Source organism: Limanda limanda, chromosome 5, assembly GCF_963576545.1.
Source record: "Limanda limanda chromosome 5, fLimLim1.1, whole genome shotgun sequence".
Lineage (NCBI taxonomy): Eukaryota > Metazoa > Chordata > Actinopteri > Pleuronectiformes > Pleuronectidae > Limanda > Limanda limanda.
The window spans coordinates 24,117,187-24,133,505 of NC_083640.1; the positions used below are offsets into that span (position 1 = coordinate 24,117,187).

Consider the following 16,319-nt stretch of genomic DNA (forward strand, 5'->3'; position numbering starts at 1 on the left):
TGAATGTCACCCTTGTACTTTAAGGCCATGGGATGGTGTTGATTTGTCACTATATAATAATAATAAAAGCAATAATTTAAAATAATAATACTAAAACAATGTTTATTATGATCATGTGAGTCAGTTAATTGAACGTAAAATCATGCATCTTCCCATTGTCCATCTGCAAGCACCATAACAACACTAATAATAATAATAATAATACTTGGTTGCGTGATTTATTATTATATTAGGTATTCAGCTCTTTGTAAAACCACACATTAATTCTTCAAATATTCTGTAAAGAAAGTGACAAAGAAAAACATGTTTATGTTTATAAAAGACCAGTAAAGTTTTATTTTGCTGCTAGAAAAACACTCTGATTCATAAATTCCATGTAATGTGTATTTTAATTAACAAATAAAGCAGAATCTGCACAGTTTTAGTTTTGTTTTGTATTGTATTGACACTTTACTGTTCACCCTGTGTTAACTAACATCATGACAAATAAAACTCGAAACTTGAAAATCCAACTTCCCACGGCACATGAAAGCAGCAGCCCTTCCCCCTTCCTCCCTCTGCCCGAACCAACCAATCACGGACCACCTCTCCCCTCACACCCCGCCTCTGGCCCTGCCCCCTGCGCCATAAGGGGGCGGGGCCGGCACAATGAGGTAATCGGGGGGTAAACAGAAAAGATGGCGTCGTCTGTAGCCGGAGCCGCGCAGCAGAGCCTGAATGGAATCCTCCCGGAGCCCCGGGACAAGAAGCTCACCGACCTGCCGAGCGAGCTGCTGGAGCTCATCCTCCGCTTCCCGGTGCTGCAGCACGGGGACATCTGCAGCGTGTCCCGCTGCTGCAGGCGGCTGCACGACGTCTGCCACGGGAGGGGGACGGTGTGGGGACACCAGTACAAACTCAGGTGCTCGTGGTCGTGTCGTGCTCATTTGTCCCCCCCTTTCCCCTGTGTGTGTGTGTGTGTGTGTTTTTGTGTGCGTGGGTGTGCGTGTGTGGGTGAGCTGTGTGTGTTTTCCCCTCTGAGCTCCCAGGCAGCTGTCAGCCATTGACGTGCAGCTCATGCACCAAATCCAGCCAGGACCAGTGTGGAGCTGCAGGCTGGTAGTGGGGGAAGCTTCAGCAAATCCCAGTTTGAACCCAGTTCCACACCAGTAGCTGACAGAGAAGGAAACTGGGTGACCTTGGAAGCAGGAGATTACAGCTCCAGCCAAAAAACTGAGCCCTCCTCCTCCTCCTCCTCCTCCTCCTCCTCCTCCTCCTCCTCCTCCTCCTCCTCCTCCTCCTCCTCCTCCTCCTCCTCCTGCCTCACTTGGCTCCACGCTGCTGTCCTCAGGAGAAATGTGCAATATTCAGGATTCAAGACTTTATTGCAACACAAGTCAGTTGTGTAGACATTTCCTCAGATTTGCCCACGAGTACATATACACATAACCCCCCCCACCCTATAAAAACCATAACTTACATCTGTGGATGTGAAATACAGAATACAGTCAAACTAGTGAAAATAGAATAGCTGCTTTAAAAACAAACTAAAACACAAAAGCCAATGAAAAGTGCTGATGCAGGATTGAGGATCCATTTGGTGATTTGATGATATCATGTGTAACATCTCATATGACTTACTCCTCTTGTCCTTTCTACTTACTGCCACTTGTGTTCAGTAGTAGTTTCACTCTCACATATTTTATTCCCAAATATATTGTTGTTTACTATCAGGCACTGGCTCTGAATTACATGGTATAACACTTTATATTTCTATTTTGATTTGCATAGAATAAGTGTATTTTCCCTTATATTTTCAGACTATATAGCACAAGACCTATACCCCAGTCTACAGCATTTGACAGACAGGTCTTGTTTCTGCTTGAGGCCACAGGCTGCTGAAGTGATTCTGTATCAGAGTTACTAACACACCAGTTTCTCTGCCTTTCGTCCACAGATGGCCGAGGCTGCAGAGGTTCTACCGTCAGAACGAGAGCTGCGACTGGCTCCGGGAGTACAAGACACGCCATCGAGTGGGAATACAGATCAGACGGACGGTGGAATCCATCTCCAAGAGGTTCTTTACAGAAGTTGTAAGTCATTTATGATCTAGACTGGCTCTGAGTCAATTGTTTACCTCCGCCAAGGCCCTGCAGGCCCTGAATGAAACCATGTTATATTCACTGGATCAAGATCTTTATTTGGATCTGCACCAACTTGCACACACTTATAAATATCAGTCCCCTAAACATGTCTGATTTAAAAATATTGCAAAACGCCCATTATATCTTGAAAATAAATCTGGATCAGCATCATAATTGAATGGGTTCTTCTGTGGGTCATATATCAGCCCCTCCACTAAATTCAATGGAAGTCAATTAGGAAGAATAGTACTCAGTAGAACTCATACCTCTGCCAAACAGCTCCAGCAAGCTGCTCCAAATTACACACTCAGAGATATCGCATGTCAGATTGTTTTCATTGAGATCCATAAATGATTCCCTGGGAAATTGATGAAAAAGTCAAAATATCTCTCAGTGAAAATAAAGATCCTGGCCAAAATGTAATGGGACCTTTCTTGGCCCCGGTCCCATCCTCTAAACAACTTCCCTGGAAATCCATTCAGATGTTTTCACATAATCCTGATAAACAAACAGACGTTCAGGGGCTGAATCATAGCCTCCTTGGTGGAGGTAATCAGGGATACATCATGAGACTATGTTTCAGATTCACCATTTGATTGAAACATACACAATCGTTACGTGATTCTGTGGATATGCTGGCATGTTGTTGATGTGGCCACGTGTTCCATTTCCCAAACTAACCCAGAGATCTGTAACTCAGCCTTGCGTTGGCCAGGTGCTCGGAGACAGCTTCGCAGAGATTGAGTCGCTCGGGATGCCAGAGCACTTTTGTGAAGACGAGCTCCTCTTCATACTCAACTCTGACAAGAGGTGAGAGCCGCACTGAGCCCAACACACAACACACAACACACAACACACAACACACAACACACAACACACAACACAACACACACAGACACTGCATTTCACCATCATTAATGGATTTGGGTGTTGATCTCCTGTTAATCCTCCCTGAGACCTTCCCTCCGTGATGATGAAAGCTGTTGTGTTGCACACTCTTGTCCCTGGACCTTGAATGTGTGTTTTCTGCTGCTCTCTGCCCTTCATCAGGAAAAGCTTGACTTTGAAGTACTATGCAAAGAAAATCCTTTACTTCCTGAGACAGCAGAACATCCTGAGGAGTCTGAAGACGTTTCTGGAGCGGCCCGTGGAGCAGCAGTTGGCTGTCGAAGGTGAGGAAGCACACCTCAATTACATAAGCTGCTCTCAGACATGCACAAAACTCCGGAGAACACAAACCTCCATGTCAGTTCCTACAGACATTTTCCAGAGGTTTTTTTCCTGCCAGTCCCCTCAGTAAGAAATCTGGAGAGTCTCTGAGTTAGTCCATGTGAGAATACCACAGGATATTGTCTGGGAAATTCACAGCGACTGAGTTGATGTGTTGATGATGTTTTTAACACAAGAAAGCTGCAAAAGTGATAGAACAACATTTAAAAAATACAGGGAAAGAGAAAGAAAGAGCAGCCATACACGTACAAGACATCAAGTTTGAATGACGACGAGATTCAAGTTTTTTTTTGAGAATTTCTACGTTATGTCCTGTCTCCTGCTGCTCCACCCAGACGCCTCCCCCTCCCCTTAATACTCCAGCAACTCTCCAGTTGTTTTGAACCTGCCGCTTTCTTCATATTCTCATTGGATTTGTATCTCTGTCTCTGTGCATTAAGCAGTTTCACCTCATGCCTCCCCTCTCTGCTCCTCTCCTGCCCCTCTAGGTGCTGTACTGGTGGATCAGTATTGTAACCCGCTGGCCGAGGTCACGCTGGAGAGCATATCAGCCCAGGTGGATGAGATCGCAGAGAAAGTGAAGAAGATGCTGAGAGTCAAGAACCCGTCTCACCCCAGCCTGCGAATCGCTCAAGGTGGGCCCTTCAAAGTAGGATTGAAAAGTTGTTGCGTCGAGTCACATAAATCTCGAGCTTCCACTTTCGCTGTGTAAATGTGATTTGCACAAGATCCCTATTTCCGTCTCAGCCAAAGTCTAATGAAGTTCAATCTCTCGTGTGTGTGATGTAGGAGACTGTTTGGTCGTAGAAGATCCCGACCTCCAGCGGCAGGTGGTGTCTGCCTTAAACTCCGTCTTGTACGAGCAACTTCAATACAAAGGCAACGAGTTCGACTACTACAACCCCCTCAACTCTTACATCCACCAGGTACCAGGATGCCTGCTTTACGTCACAAGCTCTTATTCTTTTTAAATATTTCACTCAACTGATAAAACCTTCTTGTGTTAAATTCAGGTGCTAGTACGCCACACAGGAATCCCCATAAGCCTCTCTGTCCTCTACATGACTCTGTCCCGGAAGTTGGGCGTTCAGGTGGAACCGGTCAACTTTCCAAATCACTTCCTTCTGCGCTGGTGCCAAAAACCAAAAGGGTACTGCTGACCTTAATCTCTAAAAGTCTTGAAGTTATCTTTATAATTTCAGTCATCTCATCTCAGTTGGACCTGTTTGTGACGAGCATCTGGTAAAAACATGTATTACACTGTTTTCCTGCAGGAGCGAGGACATCTACGACTTTGTCTACATCGATGCCTTCGGTAAAGGCAAGCAGCTGACAGCCAAGGAGTGCGAGTACCTCATCGGCCACCAGGTGACGGCAGACTACTACAGTGCCATCAGCACCACGGAGGTGCTGCTCAGGATGGTGGGAAACCTGCTCAACATCGGCAAGAGAGGGTAAGAGAAACCGAACAGCTGACTCCTGAATCTCCTCCACTGGGGACATGTATGTATGTATGTAGGAATAACATGGAAACATTGAGAACAACACAAGAACAACTTATTCCTTAACTAAAACTAGTTGATCTTTATCCTGGCATCTGACAAGACTCGAAAAGCGATCGCTTCCAAACTGAATTTTTAATTAGTGTGCATTTAATTGGCTGCTTTTAATAAATCAATGCTTTCTTGCGGGTCAATAACATCGTCTGCACTGCTTGGTTTCTTTCAGCGAGGGCAACGAGAAATCCTACCAGCTGCTGAGAGACTCCCTGGACCTCTACCTCACTATCAACCCAGATAACGTGCAGTACCTGCTGCTGCAGGCGCGTCTCTACTTCCATCTGGGCATCTGGCCAGAAAAGGTCACTGCACAAGACCTGGAATCTGATTTTCTCTGTGACAGTGTTGTTAACATCAGTTATTCTGCTTGTGTAAAGTAGTGGCACAGTAGGTCGTAACTCTCAGCTGATAACAGTCCATTAATGTTTGTCCTTCATCCCAGGTGCTCGACATCCTGCAGCACATCCAGGCGCTGGACCCCTCCCAGCACGGGGCAGTGGGTTACCTGGTGCAACACACGCTGGAGCACATCCAGCACAAGAAACACCCAGTGAGCCCTGAGGTGAAGAGGCGCAGCGCTGAGGAGCACCTGGAGGTCCAGTACTCCGTCGGCCTGATCATGAAACACAAGAGGTGGGCTCAGAGGAATATGTGGAGCATGCTCTCTGTGGTCTTTTTAGATATGACATCATTCAAGCATCTTTTCCACCTCCTCCACCAGGTCAGGTTACAACTGTGTGATTTACGGCTGGGACCCCAAGTGCACCATGAGTCAGGAGTGGATCACAACCATGAGGGTCCAGCAGCTGTCCAACGGTGCCAACCAGCCCTTCTACAACGTCCTGGTGCAGGATGGAACGTGCCGCTACGCAGCGCAGGGTACGGGTTATATACATTCAGGGATCAGTGCACAAAAACCTTATCACAAATTAAGGCTCTCTTTAATTTCTTTTGCTTCCACTGTAAAAAAAATAACAATCTGATGTGTTTTCCACAAGAAAAGCCAGTTAAATTGGAAAACGTCAATTCCCATAAATCTATAGACAGAAGGTTACACAGATATATCAAGACAATCTATTCCAGCTGCATGTCGGACAAATAAATCATCCACATACACTCGTGAAGCTGTAAAACTGCTGTGTTGGGCTTAATAGAAATGTCAACTGAAGGCCCCCCCCCCCCCTAAAGTGACAGGATTTATTAGAGCCAAACTAATTTATGGCTTTTCAGATTAATATCGTCCAGTATGAGCCCTACACAGGCACTAGTATCAGTTTTTATGTTTGTAGATATAAGAAATGTTATGTTAGAGAATAAAAAATGCCCAAATGATACACATTAATGTTTATTTTCTGAATTAGAGTTCTATATATTTGGTTGTATTTAAGTTCATGCTAAAATATAGTTATTTACGGTTTATAAACTATAAAAATATTACATTTTAAGGAATCATTGCCTATTCTTTAAATATATATAAACATCAGCCCACAAAAATCTTTAGTGTGTTTGGGATTTAGTGGTTATTATATTTTGCAGCTTTTTGAACGTACAACTAACTTTAATGCTTGATAATATCATATTAATAATGAGGGAAGTTCATGCTGTGTGTGTTGAAGCAGACAAGATTTCCTATTACTGCATTAATAAGATTAAACATTAATACAAAGCTGCATGCTTGGTTTGAGGGAAGCTCCTTCGTCGTGCTGCCTATGCAACTTGTAGGTTTTCCCCACTGAGCAGAGCTGCTGTGGAACAGGCTGACTCAGGCTGGATGTTCCCCAGTGCTCACCTGCTCACCTGAACGCTCACCTGCTGATTCTGCTCTTACTTAGCTTCCCTTGTTTGTTCGGGTTATCTTTGCTCTCGCCACCACTTCAACATCCCCCTGCAGGCTATGTTCTCCACAGACCCTGAGGGGGGATGAGTATTGATTGATTCCCTGCTGCTAAGTCTTCCTCTTCACAGGAAGTGGAAATAACATCAGGATATGATGCCAAAATGAATTTTTGATCAGCTTAAAATATTGATGTGCAAAGCTTGTGCATATAAGTCATCGTTTTTCCGTTCATCAACAGTCTAGGTTACCTTAGGTCAGTTAATATATGATCTCTTATCAGTTTGTTACGCTTCTGTGTTCCTTAGAAAACCTGGAGCCCCACTCAGCCCCCCTGGAGATCGGCCACCCGGAGGTGGGCCGCTATTTCTCCGAGTGCGCCGACAACCACTACGTTGCCAACGAGGAGCTGCAGACACGATACCCAGAGGACATGAGTGAAACCCTGGGCTCGGTGCAGGAGCTCTACCACAGACCGACGCCTGGCCCCGGGAACCAGGAGCCGGCCGCTGCCACAGACCAAAACAACCACCAAGCCATGTCCATGTAGCAGAGCAGCTGGGACCAACATGGTGCTGACCCCGGCCGAGCCGCCACCGGTCCCCCGGGATCAATTTACTGTCCATTTAGTTGTTGCTCAATTGCACAGACTCAAGGAAAAGAGCAAATGTAATAGATATGGAAACAATTCATAAATGTGGTTTTGTATATCGGATGGGTTCCTGTCGAGGACGGGACAGATAATCTCAACATCTGCAAATCTGGGAAAAATATCCAAAAAGTGTTGAGAAGTTGTTGTTAAATATTGTTAATATTTCTGCTTCAAATACTTGTTTCCAAAAACTACAGTATATTTGTTGTGAAAACAAAGGCGTTGTTGACGAGTTCCGTTTCTCACAAACCAAAAACATTAATATCTTAAAATCCAGTTTTGGATAAAGAGTTTGGATGAAGAGTTTGGATGAAGTTTGGAAACTCGTCTCAGCCGCCAGCTTGAAGGATTAAAGAAAATGGCTTTGACGTTAACACCTAAGTGGACGTGTAAATTCAGGATGGGTGTCCAGGTGCTGTGAATCTACCTTTACCTACAAACCACTGAATGCACCTTTTACCCAGAGAGCTCCTCCAGACCCCCACCACCCCCCCTTTCTCCCTGCATCCAGCACCAGTCAAACAAGCACCCCCCCCCCCAACAAGTTACAGTGCCACAGAAAATAATATCCAGAAAAAAGACTTTGTAAATTGACTTTTACTTTTTATTCCCTGTATTTTACTCAAGTTTGACGCACTTACAGAAAAGTTAAACTTTCTCATTTCTAGAGTAAAGTTGTTCTTTTTGTTTTTTTCCCTCTGTATATTTACAAGTATAATAGGCTTCGTGTGGAGTCTCATCTCTGTGGTGTGAGCTTGCGAAACAAAAGAGGAACCAAATAAAGACTCTCCTGACTTAGAATAAGAGCCATGAGGAAATGAGCGAAAAAAATAAAAAAGCATTTCAACTTTTACTTTCTCCTCTCTGGTTTGTTTTCACCGAGCTGGAATCAATATTGTTCTTTACCTTAATGCACAATAAAGCAGGAGGTGTTTGTAGCAGGAGGAGGAGGAGGAGAAGGAGGAGGAAGCCACACCGGACTTCCATCCACAGGCTGTGTGGGTTTAGGACCTGGAGGACGCCAGATGTTTCCAGGAGCTGCACACTTCAGTTGCTCTGTCCCACCGGCAGCGGCTTGATAAAGTCGTAAATCAGAGAAGAGGAGCAGAGGAGAGTTGATCCAGTCGATCCGGATCCTCGTGCGTCCTGACGCGCCGGCGGAGCAGCGACCATGGGAGCGTCACACGGGCGCACGAAGCCCAACGAGTTCCAGGAGCTGATGGACAAGACTGGATGTAAGTAGGTGAAGACCCCCCCACGAGTAAAACCCACTATGTATTGGTTTTACTCTGCTAAGTGTGTGTGTGTGTGAGGTGTTTCTGTTCAGCTGAACCGCGTCCGTGCGTAAAAGTCTTGGCCACAGATGAAATCAAGGAAATGAACACGTTGAACGAGACAAGTGGAAACCTGATCACATCATGTGATCCGAGTTCTCTTTACCAGTTTAACATTCAGATAATGACTCAACTTCACATCAGTAAACAAACGAAGTTATTTCTTAACTAGAAACGCACAATCAATCTGACGTTTTGCTTTGATTTTACTTTTGCATCTGCAGTTTAAATGATAGGTAACAGACAGTGAATCAAACTGGATTGTGTTTATGGTTTTATCTGACTTCATGGATTAAGATGAATTGATTGGAAACGTTGAATGAGCCAAAGAGCAACAGTTAGAAACAGTTGAAAAGGAGAAGGATGTCGATCTTTCTGCAGGATGTTGATGCAGCAGCATGAAAACTCTCAGATGAAGTTTGGATCTCAGACCGAGCTCAACTTTATTGAAACTGAGCATTTGAGACCTTGAACCTTTCTTTATTGCCTTTGTTTCCTCAGGGTGGAGCTTTGACCCTGTTTTTATCTCTGGACTCAGCCAAGGAGATAAATATCTATATGGATTTATGTGTTCTTCGCTTTGATGATAACTAGTACAGTGCCCTTTCTTGACCTTATTCACTTGGCCTGTGTCTTGAACACATGGAGCTTCTTCAGAATGATTCATGTCATTAGTGAGTCGTCCTCAAACTGTGAAACAACACACTGTCACCGTTCATCATTTGTTGTGCAGAGCTTTTTATTAACAGTCTATGGTTCAGAGTGAAGTTAGAAAACTTTGTGTTCATCCTACCTGGTTTATCTGCAGTGAAGACTTGTTTGCCAATGTTTTTTCATAAAACAAAAGCCGAATCTGCCTTATTACTCTTCACATGTGTGGTTTATGCATTAGTGTTATTTTTCATATGTTACATCATGTCTCTATTTTGGATGTTAGTTAAGCAAGCGACACAATCTTCACACCCTTGCTCATGCAAATTTACAATACACATGCACTCGTGAGGCAGATTAGATGAACATACAGATGGATATTTGTAGAATTAGTTTGTAGATAATCATTATTAACACTTTTCAAAGCAGGAGAAGTATCTTAAGCTGCTCAAACATTAAACCAAACAATATAGGAGCTTAAGAACAGATCATGAGGAAATGCTTCTGTGGGACTAACAGGCTCACACTTGTCGCAGCGACCACAGATTCGTCATTGTGTTTGTATTTTCTGGAATAGTTGTGCACTTTATTTAGATCTACTTGTATCTTTTGATCTGTGCACGTGTAATAGTGACACCACCCACTCCAGCCAGCAGACTTGTTTCTGCATGAGGCTGCAATCTGTCTAAGTGCACGTTCTTCACCCGGCACTCAGCAGCTACACTTGCTACTGCAAACATCTCTTTAATAGCTTCAGTAATAATAAAGTGTTTACAGAAACAATTGATAATGGCCGACCTGGCGTGATATGTGATCAGGATGGAGGAGGATCCTGGTGTTTCGGTGTTTCAGTGTGTGGCCACGAGTGAGTTAATGATTCAGGGAACCCTTTTTTAAAAGGTAGAAAAAACAATCTCAGTGCAGCACAGTGTGTTTGCTTTGTCATTAGAGTGATAGAGCAGCTGCACCTGAACGCAGCGGCTCCGGGATCGAACCCAGTCCGTGCCGCTCGCTGCTCGTTATCCCTCCTGTGTCTATACACTGAGAAAAGAAGAATAAATCATCTGTTTATTGCTGTTCGATTGCATGTTAGACAGGAGTAACGGGTCACTCTTTCATTAGTGTTGTTTGTGTTTCTTCCCAGTTTCAGCGGAGCAGATCAAAAACCTCCGCATACGCTTCCGGCAGCTGAGTGGAAACGAAGAGACAATAAGGTAACATGGGAAAGATCAGAACGTGAATAGCTTCCCCTGGTCAGCTGCGCGTGGTCCTGATGGAAACTATTCGGCCTCAGCCACAGAGGATGATATACTACCTGCGTGGCTGTGGTGTTGAATTGTGGGTATTTCTGGTATCTGGCAGAGACGCAAACAAGCAGCACATGGTGAAAACAAGCAGGCACACTGGACACATACAGTATGTGGATGCATCAGCCACAAGGATCTGACATGCACTGTACACACACACACACACACACACACACACACACACACACACACACACACACACCAGTGGTATGGTGATGAATCACTCCCTTCCCTTTAAAAAGAACCTGAGCACATGTTGCGTCCAGCAGGTATTTCTCCTGACACTTTACCTTCAGACTGAGATCCTGTTACTTCCCATAAATAACGTTGAGTATTATTTGAATGTGCGTGAACGGGCCGACTCTGATCTGCAGCGTCTGTTTTACGGTAATGGATCTTGTCTTGTCGCACTGCAGCAGAGAAAACCTGGACAGCATTCCGGCCCTCGCCAACAATCCCATCAAAAAGGAAATCATCGATGCAATCTTCGACAAAAGGTGGGTAAGGTCAAAATATAGCATAGCGCATATAACTCTTCTCCTAAGTTAATATTATTATCATTATTACTAATAAGACTGAACATTAATACAAAAGTCCAACACTTTTAACTCAACCCTCTGTTATACAGCTGTATACAAATGTTTGGAAATATTCCATATTTAGATTTTTGAAGTGTAAAGAAGTAAAGATGGATAAAATAAAGTAAGATATGTCAATAAGGACAAATTTCTTGAAATATCACTAGAGCACAAACCTCCTCCACATTTAAATTCACCAGCTCCTGATATTTAGATCCCTAAATATGCCAGAAATATGTTTTCCATAAAGACCCATGAAATATTCTCTGAGAAATTTCTGGATCTGCACCAAAATTATTTGAGGCTTTTTTGTGTTTTTGGTTGAGTTGGATATCTTTTTCACAATCTGCTAACAAACAAACAAATGCGGAGGAAAACACGAGTTAATAAACTTTATTTGTGAATTTCTTTTCTTAATAAACCGACAAAATGCTTCACAAAAGGATGAAACCAACAATAATATAAATAATAAAAGTCTGATATAAAAGACTTGATCAAAGGTTAGTTTCTCGAAGCAATGATCTAGTAAATATTAAGAACTGACACCAGCCTTTGTCATGTCATCAGTATAATGAAGGAATTTCTTCCTGGTTCTTTAAGGCATAAATACAACCTGTAAGAGTTAATGATTCCTGGACTGTGAAGTTAATATATAACAGTTTGACATTTTTAGAAATATTCTTAATGGTTATTCTGAGGAGCCTGAGATGAGAATATTGACATGTATTGTGAATGAGAAGGTTTTCAGCTTATAAGCACCGGAGTAAACCACAAGCTGTTCCTCGGTGCTTCGGTTTCTCTTTTACTCTTCTAATCTTTGTGATAAGATAGACGGAGGAGTGGTTCTGTTCCTTTATGCTGAATATCTGCAGTGACTCAGTTTTACTGTTAGAGAATGGGATCAGTTTCAATCAGAGGGTTCGATGTTTATGACGTTTTAATCAAGCCCTAGAATGTTTACTGCTTTATTTCCGTTTGTTTAGTTGAAGAAAGTCAAACATGGCTCAGTAGAAAATATCTTTAATGCGCAGAGAATGCTGATAATGTTGGTTTCAGTCTCGATCCTGAGGAACTGTGGAGCAGTTAGTGAAAACAAAATGAGTAATTCATCCATTAACTGAAGGATATAACACAAGGGTTTTATTGCTGTGCACAGACACTTGTTTGACATTTTAAATCCAACAGTTCCCTCATGCTTTGGAAAGACGAGGCAAACAAGACGAACCACAACATGGACTGTCCGTTAAAAGCCATTTAAACAGCGGTAACATAAATATGTATATATGGGTCTGAGTGCAACCACAGAATCAAACTAAACAACCTCACACATGATTCTCTAGGTCTCATAGTAGAAATACAAAATAAAAAAGAGAAGTGTTTATTTATTTGTCATAAGACATAGGCTTATATGTCTATATGTCTAAAATAAAGATCCCTGAAAAATCACCAAAATGTTTAAAATGCCCTATTTTTATTGCTAAATGTTAACAAAAGTGGGAAAAAAACATCAGTAGATTTTATGTAATGACAGATGAAAACATAACCTCTGTAGCAGAGGTAATAATAATCAAAGTTTCACATTTTCAAGATTTTCCACCAGACAAAAATATTAAAAACAAGAAGATGCAGAATAACAGAAGCTGGTCTGTGAGGAAAGTATTAAAGTTGGTCTGCACCTTCAAAATAACACAATGGCTGGACTGTAAACTGTGATTTCTCCCCGATGTGAGCAGGAACCAGCATGAGAGCGAGGTGGGCTCCTTCCAGGAGATCGGCTTTGAGCAGTTCCTCATGGTCATGTCTCACTTCCGCCCTCCGACCCTGAAGACCACTGTGGAGGAGAAGGAAGCTTTGAGAAAGGAGAAGCTTCGCTGTAAGTACCTTCCCTCTATTTTTAATAAACGTCTACAAGTGCAGCTGTCTGGGACCCTTCATGTGTGACTCGGTTTCCAAATGCCGAGAAGAAAAGTGCAGCGCCGATCGTAGATTACAAACCAGCGATGTGGATCTCTTATTTCATGTGTCCATGCATAGCAGCATGTGTAGGCACCGGATTCCTCACTGCAAGGCGGGTATCACACTGGAGAGGCGTGTTGGTATTCACGGCTTGACCGGGCACTCGGCCAGTCGGCCAGAGCGAGTAGAGCGAGAACAACTTGATTCTGTTCCAACATATTTTTTATAACCTCACACTATTTGTTTTTTTGGTCATCTTTGCCAGGAGTCATTGTAGTTTAATCTGTTTCTCCTCAACAGGCCTTGTGTGATTTCTTCATCATGCTCTCCCCTGGTATGAAACAAAGTGGTCACACTGTTGGTACAGTTTCCTTTTGGCATAAAACACAAAGGTTTTGATTCAGGAGAATCCACAACCATGACTGTCCCGGCCACTGAAGCTGCTTTCAGATATGCACTGAACTCCGGAGAACCTCTGGACCTTCTCCGGAGGGATGTGAGAACACGGACGTCAGAGCACCGAGTTAAAAACATCATAGAATGTCTGAAGGAGTGGATGACTTGTGTGTCTCACTTGTCCCTTGTTGTGTCACAATCTTTATTTCCTTTCATATTTTCATAAAGATCTTTATGTATTTTGGTGAAACCATCAGTTCTCTGCTCTCGTGGTGATGAGCTCATTTGACATTAAGATGATGGAGGAACACAGCACATGGAAAATGTCATTAGAAGTTGCCTGAGGAAACAATATTGATAGTTTTTTCACTGTCGCATCACAAGACTTCGAGACATGAAGTTTAGCCACAGGCCTGAATCTTGTAAATGTCACTGTAAGTTAAAGCAGAACCATTTTAAAGGTGCTTCATTCATGTGAGTGTTTACAGCAACATTCTCTCTTCTTATCTCTGCATCTTCAGAAACTTTCTTCCAAGTTTCCTCTGGTCACAGGATCTTTTAGTAAGGTCTGGGGATTTAATGATTTTCTTTCAGACCATGAACTAAATATGTTTTCCCGTCTGTTTTCCCAGTTCTGTTCAACATGCACGACACAGACAACGACGGCATAATCACTCTGGATGAGTACAGGAAGGTGAGACCACTTTAAAACACTTGACTGAGGGGAATGAGTCAATAGATTGAACTAAAATCTAAAACTTAGATTCATCATACGATAGGTGACGTCATGAAGGAGTGAGAAATTGTCCCAGGTATCTCTGCATCCTGGACTATTGACTCAACCTTTAGTTTATTGATTAACAAATAATTTAGGATCAGATGGTAGGAATGACATCATGCTGTCATCCCTATTGAAGTTGTGTCATAAACTTTTACAATCAATCAAGATTAGATACTACAGCTTATTTAGTTTTGGAAGAAAGCTGTGGAGGACACACGAGTCCGGAACGTTTGTTGAATTAAATTTGATCAACATCACACTTTCCTGTCATACTTATTCAAATGTCTCAGACAACATGCAGGTCAATGCTTAAGAAACAAACACAAATACACGCAACACAAGCAAGCAAGACACAAACGTGCTGAAAGTGTTGTTTCAGACCAGAAGGCTTTTGACCAATGCATTTTAAAGGACTTACACACTGATGCGTTTGCAGTTTTTCAGCCAATAACATCATTTACGGTTTAGCTGTTCTGGACCAAACTACATGTTTTTTCCTAATCATAAGCTTCAGGTTGTCCTGCAGCAGCAGATCAACACATGTGTAATAGAGCGAATGGAGCCGTGAGTCCACACCCTGTGAACAGGTGTAATTATAGAGACCAGAGGAAAATATCTGTGTGGGCGGATCATCAAGGTGCAGTGCTGCTGCTGTTGCTGTTGTTGATGTTCTGGTTATTCGAGTAGTTAGTTTGAAAACAATGATAAATTGACTAAGTTCAAATGAAAAAGCTCTCGCCCTCATTTTTGTGTAGCAACGGAATCACACAATAACAATATATCAGGGATAAAGTAAGTTAGTGCAGAATTATGTCTGTTTGGTTGAAACAGAGAGAAACTCTTAAACAACATATTAGAACAATATAAATAAATATAGAAATATAGAAAACATAAAAGTAGTTTATTTTATTTTCACAACAATTTAACTAAATCCAAATAGTTTTCTAAACCATAGTGAACCAGATATTAGGACAATTGTGAAAATGAAGTCTTTCCCGTTTTCTTTTCTATCATAAAGTTTCTGGTTAAACTGTTAAAATATCAAACCTCAATTACATTTCTTTGTCACAAGAGTTTGATATTTTATAACCCACTATTATCCAAACTGGAGTTGTCTGGTGTGGCTCTGAAACTGATGCTGGTCAAACCTCAGTGAGGATTTAAAGACTGTTGATGTTTTAATCGCAGGTCGTCGAGGGAATTCTGTCGAAGAGCGGCGCCATCGAGCCGGAGACCGCCAAGGGAATAGCAGACGCTGCCATGCTGGAGGTGGCGAGCACAAACGTGCCGAACATGGTGCGTGACCTAAACCACAACTGAACCGTTAACTTTAAATTCCCACAGTCAAATATCATTCATTTGTCCTTTAATCATTTCAGGCCCCAGACGACTTTTATGAAGGAATTACATTTGAGCATTTTGAACAGGTTTGAGCTTTTCTTTGTCTTCATCATCAACCAAATCAAACTGAATCTGACTCTTCATTTGTCACTTACTGATGAAACTGTTTCCCCGTCTCCCTTCAGATCCTCAAAGGCCTTGAGATGGAGAACAGGATGCACATCCGCTTCCTGGACGTCGGCACCACGATGCGCTGTGGGAGGTCCACGTCTTGAAGGACTCGCTTCTCATGAAGGCAGATGTTTATGTTGCTTCTGTTTTTAGCAGAATCTCCTTAAACGGAATGAAGCCAAATACTTTTTTGATATATTTTTGGACGGTTAGGGAATAATCAGACATTTGGTTTTATAGTGATTATATAAAAGAATGTCTGGTTCTGCTGCTGATGCAGTTTGACTGGAGGGAAATATTTGAAGTCAAAGGACATTTCGACTTCCCCAGCTCACATTTAATCCCGAGTGATTCAGTTGAACATTTGGATTCTGTCACGTCTTTTCATTTCTTCTGTCGCGCTCCA

General features: G+C 42.6%; 2 protein-coding genes across 3 annotated transcripts; both read left to right on the top strand.

The window, feature by feature from the left end:
- The first annotated feature begins 672 nt into the window (after positions 1–672).
- Positions 673–7,904, top strand: fbxo21 (F-box protein 21). 2 transcript variants are annotated; one of them, XM_061071385.1, is made up of 12 exons: positions 673–901; positions 1,937–2,072; positions 2,824–2,933; positions 3,174–3,295; positions 3,842–3,988; positions 4,143–4,279; positions 4,367–4,503; positions 4,628–4,807; positions 5,082–5,214; positions 5,355–5,545; positions 5,634–5,791; positions 7,055–7,904. In XM_061071385.1, the coding sequence occupies exons 1-12, from the start codon at positions 678–680 to the stop codon at positions 7,294–7,296; spliced, it is 1,917 nt and encodes a 638-aa protein (XP_060927368.1). In that variant the 5' UTR covers positions 673–677; the 3' UTR covers positions 7,297–7,904. The 2 variants fall into 2 exon arrangements, with proteins under 2 accessions (XP_060927368.1, XP_060927369.1); XM_061071386.1 differs by having other exon boundaries at positions 2,839–2,933.
- A 506-nt stretch (positions 7,905–8,410) lies between these two features.
- Positions 8,411–16,017, top strand: tesca (tescalcin a). Its single transcript, XM_061072117.1, has 8 exons — positions 8,411–8,633; positions 10,528–10,597; positions 11,107–11,187; positions 13,002–13,141; positions 14,253–14,314; positions 15,590–15,697; positions 15,781–15,828; positions 15,928–16,017. Exons 1-8 carry the CDS (start codon positions 8,570–8,572, stop codon positions 16,015–16,017), a joined length of 663 nt encoding a protein of 220 aa, XP_060928100.1. The 5' UTR covers positions 8,411–8,569.
- The last annotated feature ends 302 nt before the right edge of the window (positions 16,018–16,319 follow it).